The sequence below is a fragment of the Dipodomys ordii genome, unplaced genomic scaffold (assembly GCF_000151885.1).
Source record: "Dipodomys ordii isolate 6190 unplaced genomic scaffold, Dord_2.0 Scaffold3, whole genome shotgun sequence".
NCBI lineage: Eukaryota > Metazoa > Chordata > Mammalia > Rodentia > Heteromyidae > Dipodomys > Dipodomys ordii.
In genome coordinates, this window is record NW_012267219.1 from 1,922,249 (window position 1) to 1,936,484 (window position 14,236).

At 45.3% G+C, this 14,236-nt stretch overlaps 1 protein-coding gene across 5 annotated transcripts in view; it reads right to left on the reverse strand.

The window, feature by feature from the left end:
* Baz2a (bromodomain adjacent to zinc finger domain, 2A) overlaps positions 1–14,236 on the reverse strand; it is a 42,164-nt gene that overhangs the window by 5,426 nt on the left and 22,502 nt on the right. For 4 of the 5 annotated variants that reach the window (XM_013021467.1, XM_013021457.1, XM_013021477.1 and 1 more), the window contains 19 exons: positions 13,091–13,309; positions 12,181–12,618; positions 11,553–11,613; positions 9,766–9,874; positions 9,503–9,604; positions 9,121–9,331; positions 5,829–5,929; positions 5,470–5,535; positions 4,960–5,193; positions 4,572–4,826; positions 4,087–4,301; positions 3,750–3,824; positions 3,402–3,582; positions 3,238–3,297; positions 2,933–3,077; positions 1,029–1,681; positions 675–897; positions 392–547; positions 134–285 (listed from right to left, as the gene is read on the reverse strand). In XM_013021467.1, the coding sequence (XP_012876921.1) occupies positions 134–285; positions 392–547; positions 675–897; positions 1,029–1,681; positions 2,933–3,077; positions 3,238–3,297; positions 3,402–3,582; positions 3,750–3,824; positions 4,087–4,301; positions 4,572–4,826; positions 4,960–5,193; positions 5,470–5,535; positions 5,829–5,929; positions 9,121–9,331; positions 9,503–9,604; positions 9,766–9,874; positions 11,553–11,613; positions 12,181–12,618; positions 13,091–13,309 (3,656 nt within the window). The remainder of the gene's footprint in view (positions 1–133; positions 286–391; positions 548–674; positions 898–1,028; positions 1,682–2,932; positions 3,078–3,237; positions 3,298–3,401; positions 3,583–3,749; positions 3,825–4,086; positions 4,302–4,571; positions 4,827–4,959; positions 5,194–5,469; positions 5,536–5,828; positions 5,930–9,120; positions 9,332–9,502; positions 9,605–9,765; positions 9,875–11,552; positions 11,614–12,180; positions 12,619–13,090; positions 13,310–14,236) is intronic. The other variant, XM_013021487.1, reaches the window with a different exon arrangement.

A 14,236-nucleotide genomic window follows, 5' to 3' on the forward strand; every position in this document is an offset into this window, starting at 1 on the left:
TCCAACTACAATCCTCAGATCTCAGCCTAAGTAGCTAGGATTATAGGCATGAGCCACAAGTACCTGACAGATTTAAAGTTTTAATGACTTCTTCCCATGAACAATTTGCTATCCAGTACCAATTCCTATATACCCGAATTTGCAGATCAGACAGGATAACTCGCTGCTCCAGCTCCTCTACCCACTGAAGCACAGCTAGGTCTGTCTCATATGTCTTCTCTTTGGGGGACCAGCCCATAATCTCTTCTTGAAAGGCAGGTAGCTGGCTGGGCTCAAAGATGGGATCTAAGAGAGAAAGCAGAGGGAGAGGTCCATCAGGTATTATTATAGCAGCAGCTCATCATTTGCCTTGGTCTCCTCAGCTTAGGATGTGTCAAAATTATCTATTTACCAGTTGAGGGCCGTAAGCAGACTTCCTGCAAGAAGTCCCTGTGCTTGTTAAGGTGTTTGTGAAGTGCCTTCTCCCGGATGCCTCGAGGATGGAGAGTCTTAAGTATTGCATCCAATGTCTCAGGATCTCTGATCCACCACCAGCCTGAGCACATCTCTACAAGCAAAGGATATACATGTGGGGTGGGTGGTGAGGGGCAGGCAGGGTGGGAAACTGCTGTGAATCCCACTGCCCACACTGGACACCACTATTACCTAACTCCATTCCACTTAAGATCACTAACCAGGAGGGACAGGCTGGGCTGTCAACTGGGATAGGTATCGGTGCTCCATCTGTTTGAAGAACTTGCTAGGAGGTCTCCCTCTCCGTTTTGGCTGCCCTAGCCCTGTGGGACTCTGTGACATTTCTCCAGAGTCACCTGCTCTCCTCTTAGGGACCACCCCGGGCAAGGGAGTAGAAGAGAACTGCACTGGAAAACAGGGATTGGCAGCACTGAGTCTATTCATCTGTAAATAAGAGAAGACGTAGAAAGAGCACTTGGATATCTTACGTTTTAAATGTTCCCTCAACTTCAGGCTGTAGCCAGGCAATGGAGCCTGTGGCAAATAAAGTACACACACTAATTCTAACTACTTACTGGCTTGGAAAAGGCAGACAGCTGAGGAGAGGAAGTGGGTTGGTCCTCAGAAACTGCAGGGGGTGGCGTAGGGGCAGCATTGCAGGGTATCTGGGCTGAGAAGCTAAACCAGGGTGCTTGAGGATCAGGGCCAGATTCTGTCTCATCAAGCTCTGGCTCCTCTGGGGGTTGTGAAGGGGCTGGGTCTAGTTTTCCTGGGCTGCTATCGGGTGTGAGGACTGAGCTACTTAACAGGGAGCCGTGGCTCTGAGTCTGGCTCAGCCAAGACAGGAAGGCTGACTGGCTAAGGTCATGCTGGCTCTGGCCCAAAGACAAAGGGGAACCTTCTGGCTCCAGAAATCCATTATGGGATTGAGGATTGGACTGAAGCTGGGGCTGGGGAGGAACCAGAAGCTGAGGATGGGACTGAGTCTCTGGCTGAAGCTGGGCCTGAGGTGGTTCTGAATCCTGACCCCTAGCAGAGGACTTAATGTGCCTAGGTTGCATAGAGCCAGGCTTCGTTTTTCGAGGTCGGCCTCGGGTCCGGGCAGGAGAAGCAGCAGGAGTGTTGGAGCCAGGTAACTCCTTCTTCACAGACAAGAGGGCAGGGCTGGATGCTGGATGGGTTGCCACCTTTAGGGAGTCAGTTTCCTGCTTTATCACATCTTCAGGAACTATACAGACAAATAAAAGAGTTTAAGACAGACACTGCCATATAATAGAGGAAAATATTATATAAAGACAAGATATACCCTTTTTCTCTTGGACTTAAGCCCCCTTCTTTTGGAGATAATAACTTATGCCAATGAACACAGTAGGGAATAAACATTGTGCGATCATCATCAGCCATCAGATTTATGACTAAGGATCAACTGCATCTTTCTTTTTGTGAGTTGTGGGACTTGAACTCAGGGACTGGGCATTGTCTCTGAGTCTCTTAGGCTAGTGCTGTACCACTTGGGCCACAGTGCCACTCTAGTTTTTGAGTAGTTAATTGGAGATAAGCGTCTCACAGGGACTTTTCTGCCCAGCCTGGCTTCGAACCATGATCTTAAGATCTCAGCCTCCTGAGTAGGTAGGATTACAGGCCTGAGCTACCAGTGCTCGGCTTCAACTGCATCTTTTGCAGTATTTTTTCTTTGTACTTGTGTTGGTACTAGAGGCTTGAACTCGGAATCTGGGCATAGTCTCTTAGCTTTTTTGCTCAAGGCTGATGTTCTATCACTTAAGCCACAGCTCTACTTCCAGCTTTTTTGGTGGTTAACTGTAGATAAGAGTCTCTGGACTTTTCTACCTGGCTAGCTTGCAACAGAGATCCTCACATGTCAGCCTCAAGTGGCTAGGATTATAGACATGGTCCACTGTGATGCATGACCTTTTTCTTTTTCCTCTCTCTCTCAACATTGCTTCACTATATAGCCCAGGCTGGACTTAAACTAACAATCCTCCTGCCTCAAATTCCTTAGTGGTAGGATTACCACCATGTCCAACTTAGCACAGTGCTAGTCAGATCCAGGGCCTCATTCTGTGCTTACCACTCCCCAGCTCTGTTAAGCAGTACTGTAATTAGAAATATTAACACTTTAATCATCTTAATAGTCTTATAAAGTATGTATACCTCATTTACAAATGAAAAAACAAGAATACAACTGGTAAGTGGCAACACAGGTATTTAGGCAGTCTTACTCTAGATTAATTTTTTGTCTTTCTAGTCATGGAAATTGACCCAACAAGCCTTGAGCCTGTCAGGCCTCAGTAGTAGTCCCCAGCAGCTGTCTGTGCTCTTAGCCACTGCTACACTAACTTTCATAAAAATGAAAGAAGCCCAAGATCACTAAGTAGAATAAAAGGAATATTTGTGTTAGGATTCAGAATTGAAGCTTACACACACACACACACACACACACACACACACACATACATACCTAAGCTCCCCTCAGATCCTTCCACAAAGATTCCAGCCAAATATGGCAATACCCAGTAACGGCGTCTGTAACGGTCTTGACCCAAGGAGACTGCCCGTAGCATCTGAGATGAGTATAGCAGCTTTTTGCGAAAGAAGAGCTGACGCTGGGTAAGCAGAAGGAAATAAAAGATAAATAAAAAACATTTCCAGACAGTAGTGAGTTCAGCTGGTGTATGGGAGTTTCCCTATACAATGGATACCATTGAAGGTGATTAATTCTTGCCCAGCCCACACTTTTAGCTCCCAGGGTTGGAATTATAGTACCTTACTGAGTTTTTCTATCTGACGCTCTAACTCCGGAATGCTAGATGATATAGCATCAACCTGGATAGAGACAAGTGGGAAAAAAAAAAAAGAGAAGATACTAGAGTCAAGAAAGAGCATTATTTACTTCCTAACTTCCACTTTCCTTAGTTTTGGGCTAGCACCTCTCCATCTCTTCGACTTTTACGGCCATGGACAACTGTTATAGCCTCTTCTTCTTCCTCTTCTTCCATGCCGCTAGTTTCTTCCATGATCCGAGAACTGCGCCTGCGTCCCAGACCTTCCTCTGACCCTTCCATCTCTACCTCAGGTCGCCCAGTTCGTTTGGCCAGAGCAGTTTTCAGTCTTGAAATAGATAAAGGGATAAAGGTCTCTGTGGTGAGGAAAATGATGATGCCAAGAGACATCTTGACCCCCTGGTTAGCTCCTAAAACCCAGGGAAAGGCAGTACTGGCTATGCTTCACCCTTTTCCCTTTTCTCCTCTTTGAGTTCAACTCTGTCTTGTTCTTACCTCCGGAGCCGGCCTTCAACAATCCACTTGTTTTTCCTATAGCTGGACATACTCTCCAGAGTCTTGTCAATCTCACTGCAAAGGTACAAGGAATAGAATTTTTGAGAAGTAGAAGCAGAAAAAAAAAGAGGGGGGACACTTTTAGGGTAAATGGGGCTGCAGAGTTCAGCCTAGAATTTAGACTGGATGAATAGTAGAGGCAAGCTTAAGCTCCTCCAGAAATGGCACCAAGATTTAGTTCCAAATCACTCCTGCACATCACCCAGGACTTCTGGCTGGCTAACACCCTACCCCACCCCACCCCACCAGGCAAGGGATAACTATCCCCACCCCTTACTTGATGATGAGGGTGGAGCCATTGAGCTCATGCACAAGGAAGGCCAGAACGGCAGCTTTCTGTTGAGGTGGCTGGGCCTGAAAAGGCTGGGTGCGCAGGCTGTCACAGAAGGTTGGCTCCACTCCATATGCCATGAGGAAGCAGCGCAGAATCTCAGACACATTGTCTCTTGTCAAAGGGATCTCAGACACCTTCTCTCCCAAGATCTTTAGGGACTATTTAAAAGAGAACATAATGGGAATGAGAAGGGAAAGGGGCCCAAGTCAAATTGGGTGGATCTGGGAGATAACTACAGGGTAAAAACAGGACTTGGGAAAATAATGAAAATCAGTGCAACAAGATCAAAGCATCAAAAGTCAAAGTAGTACATGGAAAAAAAAAAAGAAAGAAAGAAAATACAAACAGGAAGAAGCCATATTTCCTTCACTTCTCCAGATCATTCTGCATCCCAAACCCTCCCAGCCTGCCTAGCAAGTGAAGCTAACCTGACAGTAGGAGGGCAAGCCAGGATCATGGAGTGCAGCCTTCAGGAGTCTCACCAGCAAGTCTTGAACCTTGCCCAAGCTGTCGCCTTGACACAAGAGTCCCTCCTGCAGGACCCCCAGGCTAGGTACATCTTTGGTAGGGTCAAAGCCCAGCACCTTGCCAAAACTATGCAGGAACTCCACAACAGTCAAGCAGTCTGAGAAGGCCCTACTGGGCAATGTCAAACCAGGGATGCGTGTGAAGTCAGGCAGAGGCTGGGGGGATAAATAGGGTGTCCTGTTAGACATACCAGAGGCAGTAATTTGGATGTTCAGAGGATCTTCCTTTAAAAAGTATTCTTAGAATAGCCCCTCCATGACCCAGGAACGATTACTTTCCCATCCCTACCTGGTGGTCAGCCAGACACATATCTTCAGTGGGCTTCTTCATCTCCTCCAAGATCACCTGTTGCCTCTGTCGTTCCTCCAGGCGCTTCTGTGTGGCCAGGGTCTTATCTGCTTTACAAGCTGGCTTCGCTTTGGCCACCCCCTCCTTTTCCTTCATTTTTACCTTCTCTTTCTTTTCCCTCTTCACTTTTTCCTTCAGCTTTTCCTGCTTTACCTTTATCTTTTCCTTCTCAGCCTATCCGCCCAGGGTAAAGAGGAATAGGAGTGTCATAAAGATACTATTCATCACCCTTCCCTGATTTCAGTCCCTTCCAAATTCAGAAACCAGAAAAGTAACTGAACATGAGACTGGCATATGTGTATCTCGGAAAATCAGTTTGATGACTTCAAACTGGAAGATGGGAATGCACTTCAGTGGGACTGCATTAGTCTATCATAAGCAAAGCCAGTGTTCAATCCTAAGCACTGGGGAGGAAAAATTAAGACTTTGCAAATGCATACATGAACCTACCTTAAATTTCTTCTTAGTGTCCTTTTGCTTTAAGTTCTTGGTATCTTGTTTCCGCTTGTTTCTGGCCTGAAAAACCATAAGGGAAGTCATTTCTCCTCAAATTCTGAAAGCATCTTTGCTTGGACTAGAAGTCAAGAACAGTCAAGAGTGCTGGGGAGGAGAGGTGAGAGATGGGATCATGAGGGGCTGGCAATGGATCAATTCTCTAATCCTAGAGATGCCTACATTATTTGTGAACAAGCCAAGTTCTCAAAAATCAAACCCAAGTACAAGATAATGAAATGTGTGCTGCTACATGGGGGAAGGTGGGGAAAAAATATGAAGGTTATAGGAAAAGTTGAAACATTGATATCCCTTACCTGCCCTTGGATAGGAGTCTGACACTCTCCCCGTTGTACCTTCTGCCTCATCTTCTTTTTGCTTTTACTCATCTTTGTTTTATCTTCCTCATTTGTTGTTTCTGTGAAGGAAGAAAAAATGAGAGAGATAGGGCTGGGCACTGGTGGCTCACACCTACACCCTATACCTAGCTACTCAGAAGGTTGAGATCTAAGAATTTCAGCCCAAAGCCAGCCTAAACAGAAAACTCCTAAGACTATTATCTCCAATTAATCATCAAAAAGCCAGAAGCAGATGTGTAGCTCAACTGGTAAAGTGCTAGCCTTGAATGAAAAAAAAAGCCAAGCAAGATCATGAAGTTCTGATTCATGAAGCTTCAGTATTGGCACAAAGAGAGAAAGAAAGAAGAAAGCTGATGCTTGGTATCCTAACAGGTAGCATATACCTGTTACAAAGCTGGCTTCTCAAGCACCTCTCTAAATCATCTACTCTTATATCCAATAAACCACTAGAAAACCAGAAGTGGCGCTGTGGCTCAAGCAGTAGAGCACTCGCCTTGAACTGAAGACAGCAGGCACAGCGCCCAAGGAGAGTTCAAGCCCCATGGCCGACAAAAAAAAAAAAAGGAACTGAAATGGTATGTTTTGCCCAGAAACAGCAGCCCCTGGCTCCAACTAGACTATTTTGGAAGTAGTCCAACTGATGGAAAAGAGGCAATGACAGGGTATCATTTCAGCCTGTCTCCTTCCTAGGCTACCTGACAAGGGTATGAATACACAAACTGATTTAATGGAGAAGGCGCTGAGAAGGCTAACAGCCAAACTGTCTGGGAAAGAGGATAATAACTGGTAGCACTGGCTAAACACTTAAGACCAACAGTAAGATCAACACCGACATAACTGTTGCTATGCTCAGCTTGCATGGCTCCTTCCATTTAAAAAACAAACACCAAAAAAACCTGAATTTCTTCAGTAAGACTGAATATTAAAGTGTTACTCTATAAACAGGGTGTATTTTGTAACCATTTTTTGACATGGCAGTACCTATATATTTTTGCTTCTGACAAATACCTTCTTTTTTTTTTTTTGGGTGGGGGGTCCAGTCATGGGGTCTGAACTCTGGGCTTGGGCGCTGTCCCTCAGCTCTTCAGCTCAAGACTAGCACTCTACCACTTGAGCCACAGCACCACTTCTGGCTTTTTTTTTCCTGGTTATGTGGTGCTGAGGAATTGAACCCAGGGCCTCATGCATGCAAGGCAAGCAATCTACCACTGAGCCACCTTCCCAGCTCCAATACAATACATTTTTATGGCAACTGTCTAAGGTATCTTGGGCAGATCAATCACTTAATGCTTCTATTAAAATGAAACTTGTTTGCCTTGTATGTCCCTCCCCCATGGTACAACCCCTGCTTTCACTATATATGATGTTGGTATATGTGGAGGGGAAGGGAAAAAACAAATTATAAAAACGGATACAGGAGGACCCATTGCAACAATGAGATGTACAAGTCGTTATGTCAAAAAACAAACTTTACAACTTTGGTGTGGAGGGACGGGAGTGGGGGAGGCTGGGAAGGGACGGGAAGGGGAGAAACAAAGCAGGAGGCTACAATGCTTGATAAGAAATGTGTTCATGGGGCTGGGAAGATGGCTCAGTGGTAGAGTGCTTGCCTGCATGCATGAGGCCCTGGGTTCAATTCCCCAGTACTACATAAACAAAGAAAAAAGCCGGAAGTGGTACTGTGGCTCAAGTGGTAGAGCGCTAGCCTTGAGCTGAAGAGCTGAGGGACAGCGCCCAGGCCCTGAGTTCAGGCCCCACAACCGGACCCCCCCCCCCCAAAAAAAAAGAAAGAAATGTGTTCATGGGCTGGGAAGGTGGCTCAGTGGTAGGGGCTTGCCTTGCATGCCTGAGGCCCTGGGTTTGATTCCTCAGCACCACATAAGAAAAAAAAGCTGGAAGTGGCACTATGGCTCAAGTGGTAGAGTGCTTGCTAGCCTTGAGCTGAAGAGCTGAGGGACAGCACTCAGGCCCCACGACCGGACCCAAAAAAAAAAAAAAAAAGGAAATGTGTTCATTATCTTAACCACATAATTGTAACCCCTTTGTACATTATTTTCACAATAAAAATATATTAAAAAAATAAAAAATAAAATGAAACTTGTTCTAAGACTTACAGTAAGAAAATTGTAGAGTCAAACTCTGAATGGGAATCAGAAGATTAAATTTTTCACACTATTCCAGAATAAAGGAATATTTAACAACAAAAAAAAAAAGACATTTCTTACCTATTTTTTTTTTACCTGTCTATCCCACTAAGATAGTATTTTTTTGAATCTCCACAGTATTTAGAATCTCCATAACAGTGGTAATTAGCAGGGAAAAAATATACAAAAATATATCACATGCTGGTGGCTCATGCCTGTAACCCTAGCTACTCAGGAAGCTGAGATCTGAGGATCACAGTTCAAAGCCAGCCCGGGCAGAAAGTCCCTGAGACTCTTTGTTTGGTTTTTGTTTTTTTTAAACTGTATTTTTTTTTGTCTTTTCTTTTTTGGTACTGGGGATTGAACCCAGGATGTTGTACTTGCTAGGCAAGCGCTTTGCCACTGAGCTACATCCCAGCCCCCATGAGACTCTTATCTCCAATAAACCACCAGAAAACTGGAAGTGGCACAGTGGCCCAAGTGGTAAAGCACTAGCCTTGAGCTGAAGAGCCGAGTGAGGGACAGCTGCCAGGCCCAGAGTTCAGGTCCCACAACCAACAACAACAAAAAGTGGTGTGTGTGTGTGTGTGTGTGCACACACAACTGAGTTCAGTGTAAGAAAGGGCATATTAAAGTCCTATTCCCTAGAAAAGAAGTACAAAAATTTCTGGGGGGAAAAAAATTTTTTTCTGGGAGCTTGTGGCTTATGCCTGTCATCTTTAGGAAGCCAAGATTTGAGGATTCCAGTTTCAAGTCAGTTCAGGCAGATAAATTGTCTCCAATTAACCAGTAAAAAAAAAAAAAAAAAAAGTGGAGATGTGGCTCAAGTGGTACAGCATCAGCCTCAAGCAAACAAAAGGTAAGGGAGAACACAAGGCCCTGAGTTCAAGCCCCATTACACTTACACACACACACACACGCATGTGTGCACGCATACACACAGTGACAAAGTACCGGGACTCTGATACTGCGAAAGAAAAACTGATGCAGAATTATTCTGTCCAGATACCAGCCACACTCTCAGGAAACTCAGATCGTTAGCAAGTTGGCAACTTTTCAGATACTTCATGGAAGAAGCCTTTCAAAAAAAAGAAAAACCACCATACCTTGAACCTCCAATTTCTTTAGGAGGCGGTTGTCTGTCTTACTCAAAAGCTCAGGGATTTTGACTTTAGGTGGTCGACCTCGGCCACGTTTCACCTTGGAGACTTCCTTGGTTTTAGCCTTCTCATTATTTCGAGGTCGGCCCCGTTTGCCAGTAATTGCTTGAATCCTGGATGGAATCTCTTCTGCTGAGAGTTGTACCCACTGCAAGCCCTAAAGTAGTAAGGAAGACTGTGTTACAATAGGAGAGAATGGTTGCAGGCTTTAAGCCCTCTGAACTATTTCAGACCACCAGAATCTCCACAACCCCATGGAAAGGAAACTCCAACTTGCTCAATAACTCTTTCTCAGAGACTAAACCATAGTTAGCCCTTGGACCAGCACCTCTGATGTCTCTCTCTCTTCAAAGAAATCTCCAACAGGCATACGAGGACTGAAGCTGAAGTGTTCACGACGGACACCATGTACCACATTGCGACTCAGGTACTGAGAAAGAAAGAGGTAAAGCAGCATTAATACAGTTGTAGCTCTACCATGGCTTTGGCCACCAATGGCACAAACCAAACAGGCTTCTAAACAATACCATCTTGATGTCATAGGGGCTAAGAAAGGAGTCTTCCTTTCAAAACAAACCATACTGAAATTACCTTGATAACTTCTGGAAATTGTTTCATCCTCTTCCCACAGGGGCCATAATACCATGTCTCCCCTTGCCATCGGTGGCTTCCCTTCTTGATACGCACCTCTCGCCGCCACCTGCCAGAGAAGCACATGGGCCCTGCCACCAGGTCACACCCCTACCCACTTCCACTCCACCCAAGAGTCAAACAAGACCCTCCAGAATCTATCTTGTGTGCCAATATTGAGGTTTGACTGTGGGGGCTCACTATCATTCAGCCTACTTGCTCAGCTGGTGTTTTACCACTTAAGCTTGATATAGAAGAGTGGATGACCTCTAGCCATCTATCTTAGAATTTTGCAGATGCAAAAGCAGCATGAACTCTTGCACATACCTCAAGACTCTTGGGAAGAAAGCAATACACTATGGATAGACCAGAAAAACCTCTACATCTTCTTTCTGGTTTTTTTTTTTTTTTTTGGGGGGGGGTCGGTTGTGGGGCCTGAACTCTGGGCTGGGCACTGTCCCTCAGCTCTTCAGCACAAGGCTAGCACTCTACCACTTGAGCCGCAGCTCCACTTCTGGCTTTTTTTTCCTGCTTATGTGGTGCTGAGGAATCGAACCCAGGGCCTCAGGCATGCGAGGCAAGCGCTCTACCACTGAGCCATCTTCCCAGCCCTCTATGTCTTCTTTCTATAGTCACTAAGATGAGCAGCCAGAAACCCCTCCCTAGTGGCATTCAGGGTAATTACCAAGTTTCCAATAAAGAGGAAATACCTCAGGGAATAAAGATAGAAAACAGCATTGGGAAGACAAGTAGACGTCAACTTGCTGTTGACTCCATGAAATGACTCAGTTGACTAGGGTTCAGGAACTCTTTATGTTTTGAGCAACAAAATATCTGAGACTAAGCCTTTTCTTTTTGTTAAACTAAGTAGTACTCATTAGACTTGGTGACCACAAATAGATCCAGGAAGACAGTTATTCCCAGAAGACCCTTGGTGTTAGCTGGCATTCAGTCAAGTTACTGTTCCAGGTTTAACTCTCTGAAGAACATTAAAACAAAAACTACCAGGGACTGGGAATGTAGCTTAGTGGTAGAGTGCTTGCCTAGCACACATGTAGTCACGGCTTAAATCCCTCAGTACCACATAAACAGAAAAAGTCACAAGTGGTGTTGTGGCTCAAGTAGTAGAGTGCTAAATAAGCCTTGAGCACAGAGAGGCTGAGGGATCAGAGCTCAGGCCCTGAGTTCAAGCCCCAGGACTGGCAAAAACCAAAACTGGGAATGTGGCTTAGTGGTAGAGTGCTTATCTAGCATGCATGAAGCCTTGGTTTCGATTCCTCAGTACCACACAAACAGAAAAAGCCAGAAGGGGTGCTGTGGCAAGTGATAGAGTGCTAACCTTGAGCAGAAGCTCAGGGACAGCACCCAAGCCCTGAGTTTAAGCCCCAGGACTGGCCAAAACACACACACACACACAACTACCTCATCAAAAACCACCCCAATTCATTGATCATATAAGTTACTCTCTATTCATTACTATCCCATCTCTATGAAAACAGGACATGCCAGGTAGTTTGGATATCTGAGCCCTGGAAAAGATCCAAGCTGGAGCCCCTTGAGTTACCACAAGAAGAGGAAAGAACAGGTAAGAGATGATAGACCTTAAGAGGGAAAACGTAAGAATCTCATGCATGCCTAGGAACACTATTATTATAGATAATTGTCCTATTATCTACTCCCTCTAGGCCTTAGATAAAGAATAACTTCCTTCTTCAAGATCAATGCATGTAGCAATCTGGAGCATTTACCCATGTTGGAGGGGAAGACGGACTTCTTCTGGAGTGGCAATACGTCTCCTCAGAACATCACCTTGGGAGGAAGATGGGACATCCAAGTTAAAAAGTTCAAGCAAGACAGGCGTTGGTTGCTCATGCCTGTAATCCTAGATACTCAGGAGGCTGAGATCTGAGGATCACGGTTTGAAGCCAGTCTGGATAGGAAAATTGATGAGACTTTTTTTTTGGGGGTCCGGTAGTGGGGGTCTGAACTCTGGGCCTGGACGCTGTCCCTCAGCTCTTCAGCTCAAGGCTAGAGCTCTACCACTTGAGCCACAGCGCTACTTCCGGCTTTTTTCTTATGTGGTGCTGAGGAATCAAACCCAGGGCCTCATGCATGCAAGGCAAGCGCTCTACCACCGAGCCACCTTCCCAGCCCCTTGATGAGACTTTTATCTCTAATAAATTACCAAAAAAGCCAGAAGCTGAGCTATGGCTCAAGTGGTAGAACTCAGGAACAATGCTCGGGCCCTGAGTTCAAGTCCTAGGACTGGGGGGAAAAAAGTTCAAGCAAACTAACAGGCTAGTAGGAAAGGGCTGGAGGCCCCAAGAGACATAAACTTCTAGGGACCAGGCAGGGATAGACATTGTGGATACTCACTGCTACCAGAAGTTTTGACTCCTTCGGAGATCTCTTCCAGATCAGCAGCAGCTTCAGGGAAGGTGTGGGCATCTTTGTCTGCTGGAGAGGCTGCTGGGAAGGCAGCTGCTGGAGAAGTTACAGGGGAGGCTTGTGGGAAGGCTACTGGAGCTATAAAGGAGGCTTCTGCAGAGACTGCCGGGAGGATTGTTGAGGAAGTGGTAGAGACTGTTGGGAAGACTGCCGGAGAGGTGAGATGGGGAGAAGCTTCTGGAGAAAGTGCTGGGGAAACTTCTGGCGAGATTTTGGAGGAGGCTGTTGGTGAGACTGCTGGATGTAATTGAAGAGTGGATGACTGGTCAGGGGCTGGCTGGGTTAGGGGTGGAGGGAAGTCTGAAGCCTGAGTCTCCATTTCTTCTTGTTCAGCATCACTGCCATTATTCATGTCAAAGCTGTTATCTGGAATTACAAGGAAACAGGGTGGGTAAAGAAGACATAGAAGATAGTCTATACTCAGTTAAGCCTAGACACTAAGCTAAACAGTGTTAGTTCAAGGGCTTTTCCTAAGAGGACTGCAAAAAGCAAGAGCTCTGGCTCCCCCTCCTCAGCCATTTATGACAGTTAAAGAGCAAAGCTGCTGTTGCTGCTGGCATCTTGCATAAAGAAGTATCTTTTACCTGAAGCCACAAAGGCCTCAGCCTCCTTTTCCTTGCAAACTCCAAGTCTTACAAGTTCTTCTGGACTGAGGATATAGGTCAGAATACAGTAGCCTGTGGCTTTCTTAGACCCACTGAACACTATCCTATAGTCCTCTCACTCAGCTCCCAATAAGGTGCTCTTACAGATTCCCCACTCCTAACACCCTAACTATGGACTTTATTCTCCCACTGTTTTTACAGCACAAGGACTTCATTTACCTCTCCTCCCTTACCTTGCAGGACAGACTCCCCTAAGACAGGTGGAGAGGTGGGGCTGGCAAAGATAGAGGCTGATGTTTGACTCTCATCTGCTAGGAGACTGAAGGCAGTAGCATTATTGAGGGATGGGCAATCTAGGGCAGAGATCACAGGGTTGTCTTCAAGAGGCAGCTTGTCCTCTGCTCCTATCAGCTCTGTGTCATCTATACCATAAAGTCCTCCACTCACTGGCTCTGTATACAGAAGTGAGAGGAAAAAAAAATCAGAAAGCAGGACATTGAGGAAAACTCAGCATGCAAGATTTCCTCATGAAACAATGCTAAAAATATCTAATTCTAGTTGCACACTGTGAAACCTGTTTTGGTTTTTTTTTTTTTTTTACCAGTCCTGGGGCTTGAACTCAGGGTTGAGCTGTACCTGAGCTTTTGTGCTCAAGGATAACATTCTACTGCTTGAACCATAGCTCCACTTTTGGCTTTTTGATGGTTAATTGGAGATAAGAGTCTCATGGGAATTTCCTGCCCCAAACTGGCTTCAAACTATGATCTTCAGATCTCAGTCTCCTGAGTAGCTACCACTGGTATCTTTTGCTATATAGTCCAGGCTGACTTTGAACTGTCTCAGGCTCCTGAGCACTGGGATTACAGGCACATGCCACTTCACCCATCTTGACTCTTCTTTTAAGTAGTCACACAAAGAGGTTTCAACAAGCCTTCTTAATTCTTTTTAATATTAGAGAAAATTTCAGCCCTCTGAAAGAGCAAAATCATGAGACTATGAAAATAAAGGGAAAAACAGTATGTATCTATTCTATCTTTTAATGATCTTTCTCATACTTCAGTGAGATAAAAGGTTATTGTTCACTAGCAAATATCTTCTTTTTAGCACCCAAATAGGCCAAACTGTGGAGTAGTTAAGTCCCTATTCAACGAATTATTACAGTCCAGGATTCTTGGCCTCAAATGGAACTCTGGGAAAGAACCTGGGAAATAAACCAACTCAGCTCAGAGTGTAGTTGACCCAGCCAAACCAGGGGCATGTAACTGCTCTGTTACAAGATTATCAGGAAGCCCTAACATCCCAAATTCCCTCTTTCCCTCTTTTACTACCTCTTCCAAGTAGTAGCTACCTTCTGCCTAGACAAATGCAAGGGATCTAGC